Below are 12,797 nucleotides of genomic sequence, written 5' to 3'. Positions count from 1 at the left end.
AACGTAAGCCTTACTTGTGACACAAGTAAACTTTAAAAAAAATTCTTCTGCCCTGCAATCGCAATGTGTGAACAAAATGGTTCTGGCTCTCCAAGCAGTGAAATGTGGAGGCATGGAGATCATTCTTGCTTTTACAGGCACACATTTCAATGGAGTCATCATCCATTATTCCTGGTTCTTGTGATTTTGAGAACTGGCCATTCTTTGTGTTTGTTTCGCTCACTGCAAAAAGACTTGTGTTGGTCATTTAGATGAGGTGGAGGAGACAGAGGGGTGTGAATTGGAATACGGCAGGACAAGTCTGTGTGGATTTCCTCCGGGTGTTCTGATTTGCTCCCACATTCCAAAGATGTGCGGGTTAGGTTGATTGCCCATGCTAAATTGCCCCTTAGTGTCAGGGGATTAGCAGGGTAAATGTGTGGGGTTATGTAAATAGGATCTGGGTGGGATTGTGGTCAGTACAAACTTGATGGACTGAATGGCATGCTGTAGGGATTCCATTATTCACATATTAAACAGCACCACTCTCAAAAGCAGCACCTGTTGCTTTGTTAGGTTCACAGCAAGCAGTGCTTCCAACCCAATCCAACCCCACCCCTGTGTTGTCCTGAATTTGACCCTTAAAATTCATTTACAGTACGTAGGCATTGCTGACAAAGCCAGCATTTATTGCCTGTCCCTAGTTAGAATCATGGAATCTTACAGTGCAGAAGGAGGCCATTTGGCCCACCAAGTCTGCACTGACCACAATCCCATGCATTTACCCTGGCTAGTCTCCGTGATACTAAGGGACAATTTAGCATGGCCATACCACCTAACCCACACATCTTTGGACTGTGGAAGCACCCAGAGGAAACCCATGCAGATCCGGGGAGAACGTGCCCTTCGAAAGTCAGTGGTGAGCTGCCTTCTTGAATTGCTGCAGTTCCTGAGATGTTGGTACACCCACCCTGCTGTTAGGGAGGGAGCTCCAGGATTTTGACCCAGCTACAGTGAAAGAACGGCCGTTATATTTCCAAGTCAGGATGGTGAGCGGCTTGGAGGGGAACCTCCAGTTGTGGATTTCCCATGTATCTGCTGCCCTTGTCCTTCTCGATAATAGAGATCGTGGGTTTGGAAGGTGCTGCCTAAGAAACCTGGGTGACTTCTTGCAGTATATCTTGTACATGAATCATAGAATCCATACAGTACAGAAGGAGGCCATTTGACCCATTGGGCCTGCACCAACAACAATCCCACATATTGCTAATCCCTTTGAAATTGAGGGACAATTTAACATGGCCAATCAACCTAATCCGGACATGTTTGAGCTGTGGGAGGAAACTGGAGCACCCGGAGGAAGCCACACAGAGAGGAGAATGTACAAACTCCACACAGACAGATACCCAAGCCGGAATTGAACCCGGATACCTGGAGCTGTGAGGCTGCAGTGCTAAGCCACCATGCTGCTGTACACACGGCTGTCACTGTGTGTCAATAGTGGGGGGATTAACTATTTGTAGATCGGGTGCCAGTCGAGCAGGCTGTTCTGTCCCAAACGGTGCCAAACTGCTTGTGTTGTTGGAGCTGTACCCATCCAGAAAGTTGGGGAGTATTCCATCACACTTGTGCCTTGTAGATTGTGGACAGGCTTTGGGGAGCCAGAAGGTGAGTTACTCAACACAGTATTCCTGCTCTTGTAGCTGCAGTATTTATATAGTTGGTCCAGTTCAGTATCAGTGCATTACCGTTGGAGGCACAGCAAACGATTTACAGATATGATTTGTCACTTGAAGCTTGTCCATAGTTTTGTGTTAACATGTGAGGGGGGATAAAAACAGGCCAAATTTTGATTTGATTTATTGTCACATGTATTGGAATAAAGTGAAAAGTGTTGTGTCTTATACACTATACAGACAAAGCAAACTGTTCATGGAGTACAAATCACAGAATCCTACAGTGCAGAAAAGGCCCTTTGGCCCATCACCAATGCATGAAAGGCCCTGACCTGCCCATCTAATCCCACTCACCAGCACTTGGCCCATAGCCCTGAATGTTATGATGTGCCAAATGTTCATCCGGGTACTCTTTAAAGGATGTGAGGCATCCCTCCTCCACCACCCTCCCAGGCAGTGCATTCCAGACCATCACCATCATCTGAATAAAAAGGTTTTTCCTCAAATCACCCCTGCCCCCTGTAAACCTCCCACCCTTCATTTTTAACTTGTGTCCCCTCATAACTGACTCTTCAACTAAAGGGGACAGCTGTTCTCTATCCATCCTGTCCATGTCCCTCAATCTTGTACACCTCAATCAGGTCTTCTCTGGTCCAGAGAGAACAACCCAAGCCTATCCAACCTCTCTTCATAACTTAAATGTTCCAGCCTAGGCAACATCCTGGTGAATCTCCTCTGCACCCCCTTCCAGTGCGATCACATCCTTCCTATAAATGTGGCAACCAGAACTGCACACAGTACTCCAACTGTAGCCACACCAAAGTTCTATGCAACTCCATCATGACTTATCTGCTTTTGTAATCTATACCCTGATTGATAAAGGCGAGAGCCTTTTTCACCACTTTATTAACCTGCCTTACCGCCTTCAGACATCTATGGACAAACATACCAAGTCCCTTCGTTCTTCCGAACTTCCCAGTGTCAGACCTTTCATAGTATACTTCCTTGGGGAAGTAGGGGAGAAGAAAAGGAGAGGGTGCAGTGTATAGTGTTACGGTCATAGCTAGGACATAGAGAAAGATCAGCTTAATGTACAGTAGGTCCACTCAAAAGTCTGATGACAGCAGGGAAGAAGCTTGAGTCAGTTGGTGTGTGACATCACACTTTTGTATCTTTTTCCCGATGGAAGAAGGTGGAATTATGCTGGCTGCTTTTCCAAGGCAGCGGAAGGTATAGACACAGTCAGTGGATGGGAGGCTGAATCGCATGACGGACTCGAAAGGTAAGTGAGCAATGCTTGATGCACACACATTTAAAGGTGTAAATGCATTATCTGCGAAATGCCATGGCACACAAGGCCATGGACCCAGGTACAGGAAAATGGTGGTAGAACGAAGGTAGAGGATTTCAGCTGGTGACTACAAAGCATTGCAAAAAAAGTAAATTGGAAGTTAAAGAATTAAGAAAGATTTGTCAATGAAAATGATGAGATAGCACTTCAAATACTTTATTTGCTTGTTTCTCAGGTACGTTGTTACAGTAAAACTAAATCCATATTGCTTGCAAAGACTAATACAGGCACATTGTTGGTACAATTGTGTCAGATGAAGCTAAGCGCCGACAATGGGCATGTTATCGTACCACATAGTTAACAGGCTGCAGTACCAGTTTGGTGTGGACTTTAGCCCAGAGGTGAGTTAGCTGTGGGATTGGGATGGGGTGGAATAGTGTTGCAAGGTCAGAAAACCCGGAAAAAGAAAATTCATGAATGTTCTGTCCAATCTAACTTTGGGGCTCCTTTGGGTGGGTTACAACCCCCTGCCCATCCCACCCCCTCACCCATTCCATCCACCGGCACCTTGATTTGAAAGGCTGGAATTTTTTTGCGCTGGGACACCTACAACAGCAGGCCAGTATTTTGGGGGAACTGGGAGATTGTGAGGGGTGCAGCATGTTGGGAATGAAGGAAGGCTGCTCTAAGCCCACAAGCAACGCTATAAAAGCGATTATCCTTGGCCCTTTGTTTCTGGAATTGGACACCCCTCCATGGCCAATAAAGCACAATGGTCAAATGAACTTTGGAGGTCTGGGGTTTCAGTCAGATGACACAAGAAAGGCCAATGTGGAAATTGCACTTGTTGGATGAGCTGCAGTTGACTGCCTGCCTTGTTCACCTTAAATTAATGTTTTTTGATTTACTAGTCACAAGTGAGGCTTATATTAACATATAACAGTTACAGTGAAATTCCTCCAGTCGCCACAGTCTGGCGCCTGTTCGGGTCAATGCACCTAACCAGCATGTCTTTCAGAATGTGGGAGGAAACCCATGCAGACTCAGGGAGAACATGCACACTCCACACAAGACAGTGACCCAAGCCAGGAATCGAACCCAGGTCCCTGCCACTGTGAGGCAGCAGTGTGAATCACTGTGCCACTTAACATAAGCCTACTTGTGACTTGATGATCTAAATGGTGTTGGGGCAGGAGGAATGAGGGTTTAAATGGTAATACGGCCAGAAGGAGGGTGTCTAAACTGATGGGAGTGTTTTGGGGGGGGTGAGATGGTATAAACGGTGGTGGGACCAGATTGTGGGGGGGAGGGGGGGGGATGTTGTTTTAAATAGTGACATGGCCAGGGTTGGAGGGGGGAGAGGTTTTAAATTGTGGCGGGGGAGGGATTCTAAATGGTAATGAGGTGGGAAAGGCCCAAAGGGTGACAGGGGATGGGGTGGGTCTAAAGAGTGATGGGAGGGGGGATTCTAGATGGTGGGGCTGGTGTCTAAATGGTGATGGGGCTGGGGTGGTGGTGGAGGAGGTGGTGTCTAAGTGGAGCCAGGCAAGATGTCAAAATGGAATTCTAAATAGTGAAGGAGAGCGACAAAATATCCTTGTGGCACCACAGCTTGTGTGGATCCTGGGACACAATGATAGAATTCCATCATATCAGAAGTTACCCCTTTGGCTTTTTTATTGCGAAAAATATCGAGGCGTTTGAGGGGAGGGTGCGGGCAGTAGTAATTAAACAGACCTTCTATGATTATTCCACGGGTTGTTAAGAGCTGTTGAAGTGGAGCTGAGAAAAGCCTAGGGTGTAAATTCTAACACAACACAGAGAAAGCTTCAGCAGTTGGATTGCTGAGGGATCCTGCATTTCAACAGCTTCAGGTAACTGTCGATTTTGTTGGTGTCTCGGCGGAAGCAGTGCAGGAGGTTGGAGAGGTGCGACATTATTGAGCCCCTGGTTTCAGGCAAAGCTTGGACCCACTGCACCATTCGCTGAATGGTCCCACTGTGCTGTGTGACCTGGAAGGAAAGCAAGGAATGTTTCACTGGTAAGTACATCACAGCATCAACCTCACACTCGCTGAAAGACATTGCCCCCACCCCCCACCCAATCTGGCAACGTACCACTTTTAAAAACTCTCATCCTCGAGTTCAAATCCCTCCATGGTCTCACCCCTCCTCTCTCTCTCTCTCTCTCTCTTGCTTGCAGTATACAGTTTAGATGGATTGGCCGTGCTAAATTGCACCTTAATGTCCAAAGATGTGCACATTAGGTACATTAGCCATGCTTTTCTGCCCCTTAGTGTCCAAAGATGTGCAGATTAGGTGGATTGGCCATGCTAAACAATCCCTTAGTCTCCGAAGATCTGCAGATTAGGTGGATTGGTGGGGTAAATGTATAGGTACAGAGATGGGGCAGGGGCTGGTTCTGGGAAAGGTGCTGTCTTGGAGAATCAGTGCAGACCTGATAGGCCAAATAGCCACCTTCTGCTCTGTAGGGACTCTGAAGAGATAGTAAAACATTATTTCCCGATCAATCCAAAATTAATCCTATTGGCCTGTGTTTCTTTGGTAGCGAAGATTTGAGTATCACTTGAGAGAAGTGATCAGGAAACTCTAGGCTGACACTTTAGAACAGTACTGGGGGAGCACCGCACTTTTGAAAGTGCCATGTCTTCATGTGACACAGTAAACTGTCTCATGCTGGCTGAAGTGGGCACTTGAAGAGGAGCGGTGGAATTCTCCCTCATGCCTTGGCCATGAATCCTTCATGTAACAATAAAAAGCATTACTATTTATTTGCTCATTCTCAAAGAACAGTAGAGCTCTTCGGTCCTCCAAGCCTGCACCGATTACTTTTACCTATCTAAACCAGCTGCTTATATCCCTCTATTCCCTGTTTGTTCATATGCCTATCAAGGTAAAGTCTTAAATGTGGCTAACATAACTGCCTCAGCCACCTCACTTGGCAGTGCATTCCAGGCCCCAACACCCTCTGCGTTTAAAAAAAACTTTACCCACACATCTCCACCGAACTTTTTCCCTCCTTATCTTGAACTTGTACCCTCTTGTAATTGTCATTTCCGCCCTGAGAAAAACCTTCCAACTATTCACCCTATCTATACCTCTCAAAGCTTTATTAACCTCCATCAGGTCGCCCCCTGAGCCTCTGTCTTTCCAGGGAGAACAATCCCAATCTATTCAGTCTCCCCTCGTAGCTAATACTCTCCGTACCAGGCAGCAACATCCTAATAAACCACTGCTATTTGTGGGAGTTCTTCATGTGTAGATTGGCTACAATGTTTCCCTGTGTTACAATAGTAACCGGACCTCAACACTGCAATGCTGTTGAGTCTATATCACTGTACCTGCTCACTTATCCTCTTCAATCCTTTCGCAAGTTGCTTCATTTGCTTGGCGATCTTCATTGAATTATTCAACATGGAGCTGGTGATCCCATGGGTGTTGCTGAACTCCAAGATTGCGTGCTGCAGAGGGCCTTGCCAGGAACGGAGTATGGCAACCACAAGGTTCAGCAGGTGCTCGCGCTAAAGTGAAACACTTTGCAAATCATTTTCTCTTAAATTTTAAATGCTATCGATCTTTATTCCGTACTCTTCGCTGGATGTGTCATTAGCCCTTATCATAGCACAGGCAATTTGTGTCCAAATGTACTCTTGTACCCTACACGATGGCACAATGGCTTAGGACTGCTGCCTCACAGCGTCAGGGATCTGAGTCCGATCCCTGGCTTGGCTCACTGTCTGTATGTGCTCCCCGTGTCTGCGTGGGTTTCATCTGGTGCTCTGGTTTCCACCCACAGTGTGAAAGAACTGCTGGTTAGGTGAATTGGCCATGCTAAATTCTCCCTCAGTGTACCCAAACAGGTGCCAGAGTGTGGCAACTAGGGGATTTTCACTGTAACTTCATTGCAGTGTTAATGTAAGCTTACTTGTGACAATAATAAATAAATGTTAAGCTTTAAACCACGCAGAAATAGCCCACAGATACTCAGTATGTTGGTTCCCACAGAAGAAACATTGATCTGGGAAATAACGGAAGCATCTCGTAGAATCATGGAATCCTGCAGTACAAAAGGAGGCCATTCGGCCCATCAAAACTGCATCAAATACAATCCCACCTAAACTTTATCCTATAACCCTATGCATTTACCCTGGCTAGTCCCCCTGACACTAAGGGACAATTTAGCATGGCCAATCCACCTCATCTGCACAACTTTGAATGGTGGGAGGAAACCCATGCAGACACAGGGAGAACGTGCAAACTCCACACAGACGGTGATCCAAGCCGAGAATCGAACCCGGGTCCCTGGCACTGTGAAGCAGCAGGGCTAACCACTGTGTTACCCATGCCGCCCAGATGTATGTGTGCTGCTGGAGTTGGGGAAAAGAATCAGTTCCTTTCCCTATGTCTCCACCACCCTTCCCGCTCTTTGAATTTACCAAGGAAACTGCGTGAGTGGCATGCCAGGGGTGGGGAGGCCATTTGGCCCATCATATCAATACTGGCTCATCGTATGCCATATAGGAAAGTGCAGCAAAACAGATGCTTGCAGACAGGGCCAGGTGCCAACTTGAGTGGGGCTTGCTAGAGGTAAGTCTACCTCCTTTGTCTTCCATTCTTCGTCACCTCTTAAGACATAGAATGCCTACAGTACAGGAAGCCATTCGGCCCATTGATCCTGCACATACTGTAATCCCACCCAGGCCCTACTCCTGCAATCCTGCGCATTTACCCAGCTAATTCTATACTAAGGGCGGCATGGTAGCTCAGTGGTTAGCACTGCTGCTTCACAGCTCCAGTGACCTGGGTTCAATTCACAGCTCGGGTCACTGTCTGTGTGGAGTTTGCACATTCTTCCCGTGTCTGCGTGGGTTTCCTCCGGGTGCTCCAGTTTCCTCCCACAGTTCAAAGGTATGCAGTTAGGTTGATTGGCCAAGCTAAATTGTCCCTTAGTGTCCTGGAATACGTAGGTTAGAGGAATGAGCAAATAAATATATTGGAATATGGGGATAGGGCCTGGGTGGGATTGTTGTCAGTGCAGACTTGATGGGCCGAATGGCCTCTTTCTGCACAGTAGGGTTTCTATGGTTCTAAGTTTCTATGGCTAATTCCCTTGGCTCTAGGGTCAATTATCTTGGCCAATTAACCTAACCCACACATCTTTGGACGCTTTTGGAAGCAATTTCCCACCTGCCCTCCTGGCTAGCCAGTGGTGTGTGGCAAAGATCCTAGTTATCGAGGGATTAATGATTTTATGGAATTGAGGAGAACAGGTAAAATTTGTGGGCTTTTACGCTGTGAAGTGTTCCATCAGAAATACTCACACTTATACGCAAGGCATCTTCTTTGTTCTGAGGTGTCACGATGGTGGAGGTGTGGCAACTATTGGTAAAGCTGAGGTTAAGACGTTGGCCTTGAATAAAGTGCTGATTCTGTTAACGAGAGGACATTGCGTGAGAAACCAGGAGCAAAAATGGACCATTTGGCCCATCGAGTCTAATCTGCCAATTGATAAAATCACTGCTGCTTTGATTCTGGTATTAACTCCACCTTCCTGCATGTCCCCCATTCACTTGTTCATTGACCATCTCCCCTTCTCTGCCTTGAATATTTTCACTGAGCCAGCCTTCTCTGCTCCTCAGGGAGAATTCCGAAGATTAATGACCCTCTGAGAGATCTCATCTCCTTCTTAAATGGGAGGCCCTTATTTTGTAACTCTCCTACCCCGTTCTGGATTTCCCATCAGGGGAAACACCCCCACCCTCAAAATCTTTTGTTTCAATCCGATCACCTCTAATTTTTTGAAAATGCTTAAGAATTTCTCGCACCAGAGATAGTTGATACACAATATTGTCACAGTGTGCAGTGGCAGAGGGCCGGAGTTCTTTAAAATGGTACGTTGCAGTGCCAACCAAGCAAGTTGCTTTGTGCTGAATGGTGTTAAGCTTGGTGGTGTTGCACTCATCAGGTTAACGCTAACTAATTACAAACATTAATCCTCAATCAACACGCAGAGGGGCGGCACGGTGACACAGTGGTTAGTACTGCTGCCTCGTAGTGCCAGGGACTGGGGTTCAATTCCCAGCTTAGATCACTGTCTGCGTGGAGTTTGTACATGCTCCCCATGTGAGTTTCCTCTGGGTGCTCCAGTTTCCTCCCACACTCCAAAGATGTGCGGGTTAACTTGATTTGCCTAAATTGCCCATACATATCAGGGCGTTAGCAGGATAATTAAGTAGGATCATGGGGATAGGGCCTGGATGGGATTGTGGTTGGTGCAGACTTGATGGGCTGAATGGCCTTCTCCTGCACAGTGATCTGATACCATTTCATTGACAGATATAAATAATCATTTGTTGTTTGTCCCTCTCAGATCCTTTCAGGATTTTGAAGACTTTCATTTTATCCTTTGGTTCCTTTCATTGCCAAGAATTTTGTTCAATCTAGAATCATATAATCGTACAGTGCAGAAGAGGCCCTTTGGCCCATTGAGTCTGTACTGACACACGAGAAACACCTGACCTCCCACCTAAAAAAAAATTGCAAGGCATTGGGGTAAGTTACAGAACTTAGCATGGTGTCACAGTGGTCAGCACTGCTGCCTTGGGACTTTGTTTCGACTCCCAGCTTGGGTCACTGTCTGTGTGGAGTCTGTACATTCTCCTTGTACCTGTGTGGGTTTCCTCCGAGTGTTCCAATTTCCACCCACTGTCCAAAAGACATGCTGGTTAGGTGGATTGGCCATGGTAAATTCTCCCTCAGTGTACCAGAACAGGAATGTGGCGCCTAGGGGGATTTTCACAATAACTTCATTGCAACATTAATGTAACGCTACTTGTGACTAATAGATAAGTAAGAAAAAGTAAAATAGTTCCATCAGCCAGCACTTGACCTGTGGCCTTGATTGTCATGATGTGTCAAGCACTCATCCAGATACTTTTTAAAGGATGTGAAGTTTCCATCACCCTCCCAGGCAGCACGTTCCAGATTGTCACTACCCTCCGGGTAAAAAGGTTTTTCCTCTCATACCCCCCCACAAACCTCCTACCCCTCACCTTGAACCTGTGACCCCTTGTGAGTGACCCTTCAACTAAGGGGAAAAGCTGCTCCTTGTCTACTCTGTCCATGCCCTCATAATCTTGGACACCTCGATCAGGTCGCCCCTCAGTCTTCTCTGCTCAATTGAAGCTACTCAACCCTACCCTTTGTAATGTTCCAGCTCAGGCAGCATCCTGGTGAGTCTCCTCTTCCTACTCCCATCCCACCCCCCACCCTCCAGTGCAATCACATTCTTCCTATAATGTGGTGACCAGAACTGCACACAGTACTCAGCTGTGGCCTCACCAAAGTTCTATCCAACTCCAACATGACGTTCTTTACTCCCAAACTGGTCTCCTCTTTATTGGAGAGACCAAGTGGAGACTGGCTGATCACTTTGCTCAGCACCTTCAGTCTGTGCGCAATCAGGACCCTGACCTTCCCATTGCTTTACATTTTAGCACACGATCCTGCTCCCATGCCCACATGTCTGTCCTTGGCCTGCTGCAAAGTTCCAGTGAAGCTCAATGCACATTGGAGGAAGAGCATCTCATCTTCCGGCTCAACACTTTACAGCCTTCCCGTCTCAACATCAAATTCAACAACTTCAGATAATTAGCTCTAGCTCCCCCTCAACCCCTTTGTTTTTATTTCATTTCATTTTTAACTGTTCTCTACCTTTTATTTCTTTATTGTCTTTCTTTATTCTTCCCCCCCCACTCTTTCCCCCTATTTTATCCTCTCTTTCCTTACCTTTTCTCCCCCTTTGCTTGCCCTTTCCCCCTTCTTCTCAATTTTACCTCTCCCACCCATCTCCCCGTTCCCCCCACATCTTCATCTGTCACAGCTTACCCTCTGATTTCAGCTTCGCTACCATTTGGCCATTCACACCTTCTATTCTCTCTGTGGGCTGCCATTAGCAGCCTTTCCCCTTGTTTTTGTGACTGTGACTAATCTTTCATTCCCTCGCTATAACAGTATAAATATCTCGCACTTTCTCTACCTTTTAGCTTTGACAAAGGGTGGAATGCTCAGGCCGTGCTGGTCCAAAAACTGGAAATTTCCACCCGACTGTCAATGGATCTTCACATTGTCCACAACCCACCCACTACAATTGCAGTGGCCAAAGGGTCACCTGGGCTCAAAACGTAAGCTCTTTCCTTACAGATGCTGCCAGACCTGCTGAGATTTTCCAGCATTTTCTCTTCATCTTATATTCGCTCATGGGATGTGGGTGTTGCTGGTTGGGCCAGCATTTATTGCCCATCCTGGAGGGCTTTTAAAAGTCAACCACATTTCTGTGGCTCTGGAGTCACATGCAGGCCAGACCGGCTAAGGACGGCAGATTTCCTTCCCTAAAGGGACATTAGTGAACCAGATGGGTTTTTACGACAATCGACAATGGGTTCGTGGTCATCAGTAGATTTTCATTGAATTCAAAATTCACCATCTGCCAAGGCAGGTTTCAAACCCGAGTCCCCACTGCATCATCCTGGTATCTGACGGGGCAGCACAGTAGAACAGTGATTAGCACTGCTGCTTCACAGCAACAGGGACCTGCTGTGGGTCACTGTCTGTGCAGAGTCTGCACGTTCTTCCCCGTGTCTGTGTGGGTTTCGTCCAGGTGCTTCTGTTTTCTCCCACATTCTGAAAGGTTTGCTGGTTAGGTGCATTGACCCAAACCGGCGCCGGACTGTAGCAACTAGAAGAATTTTACAGTAACTTCATTGCAGTGTTATAAGCCAACTCGTGACACTATTAAGTAAACTTTCAATGACAATGCCACTAGGTCACCATCTCCACTTTTGGTTTCAGATTCCAGCATCCGTAGTAACTGGCTTTAAAAAGTCAGTTTATTTATTAGTCACAAGTAGGCTTGCATTAACACTGCAATGAAGTTACTGTGAAATTCCCCTAGTCACCACACTCCGGCACCTGTCCTGGTACACTAAGGGAGAATTTACTATGGCCAATGCACCTAACCAGCATGAATTTTGGACTGCAAGAGGAAACCGGAGCACATGGAGGAAACCCACGCAGACACGGGGAGAGCATGCAGACTCCACACAGACAGTGTCCCAAGCTGGGAATTGAACCCAGGTCCCTGGCACTGTGAGGCAGCAGTGCTAACCACTGTGCCATCAGTGCTGCCCATATCCAGCATGACTTCCCTGCTTTTGTGATCTATGCCTCGGTTGGATCTAGATAAGCAGTTTTCCAACGGAGCAGTTTGTAAAGGGAAACTGGCTTTGATGTACTCACAAATTCATTGAGCATATCCGTGGACAGAGCGTGTATCTGGTGGGAGATCTCAACTGCCCGATCAAACATTTCCCCCATTGAAATTGTACGGCAGTCACCACGTCCATTGATACAAACGGGCATAACCGTGGTAACGCCAGACCCAACTTGAACTCCAAACGCCAACATTAACAGGGAAAGTAAATCTAGGAGTGAACAAAAAAAGATGGTTACCAAAAAAAAGTTCATTTACTAGTCACAAGTAGGCTTACATTAACACTGCAATGAAGTTACTGTGAAAATCCCCCAGTCGCCACACTCCGGCGTCTGTTTGGGTACACCGAGGGACAATTTAGCATGGCCAATGCACCTAAGCAGCACGTCTTTAGGAATGTGGGAGGAAACTGGAGTACCGAGAAGAAACCCATGCAGACGCGGGGGAGAACGTGCAAACTCCACACACACAGTGACCAAGCCAAGAATTGGGCCTGGGTCCCTGGCACTGTGAGGCAGCAGTGCTAACCACTTTGCCATCCCATAACCTACCAGTAAGTT

At 46.8% G+C, this 12,797-nt stretch overlaps 1 protein-coding gene across 1 annotated transcript; it reads right to left on the bottom strand.

Annotated features, from left to right (window-relative positions):
* Positions 1 to 4,775: 4,775 nt before the first annotated feature.
* On the bottom strand, positions 4,776 to 12,410 carry LOC145361688 (prolactin-like). The gene is made up of 4 exons (XM_080217596.1): positions 12,264 to 12,410; positions 8,288 to 8,395; positions 6,308 to 6,487; positions 4,776 to 4,958 (listed from the first exon to the last, which is right to left on the bottom strand). Exons 1-4 carry the CDS (start codon positions 12,384 to 12,386, stop codon positions 4,776 to 4,778), a joined length of 594 nt encoding a protein of 197 aa, XP_080073722.1. The 5' UTR covers positions 12,387 to 12,410.
* Positions 12,411 to 12,797: the final 387 nt, after the last annotated feature.

Source organism: Carcharhinus amblyrhynchos, chromosome 35 (assembly GCF_965287045.1).
Source record: "Carcharhinus amblyrhynchos chromosome 35, sCarAmb.v2.hapA, whole genome shotgun sequence".
Classification (NCBI taxonomy): Eukaryota; Metazoa; Chordata; class Chondrichthyes; order Carcharhiniformes; family Carcharhinidae; genus Carcharhinus; species Carcharhinus amblyrhynchos.
Note: the sequence above shows the minus strand (reverse complement) of the source record. Positions and strands in the feature narration are given on the sequence as shown.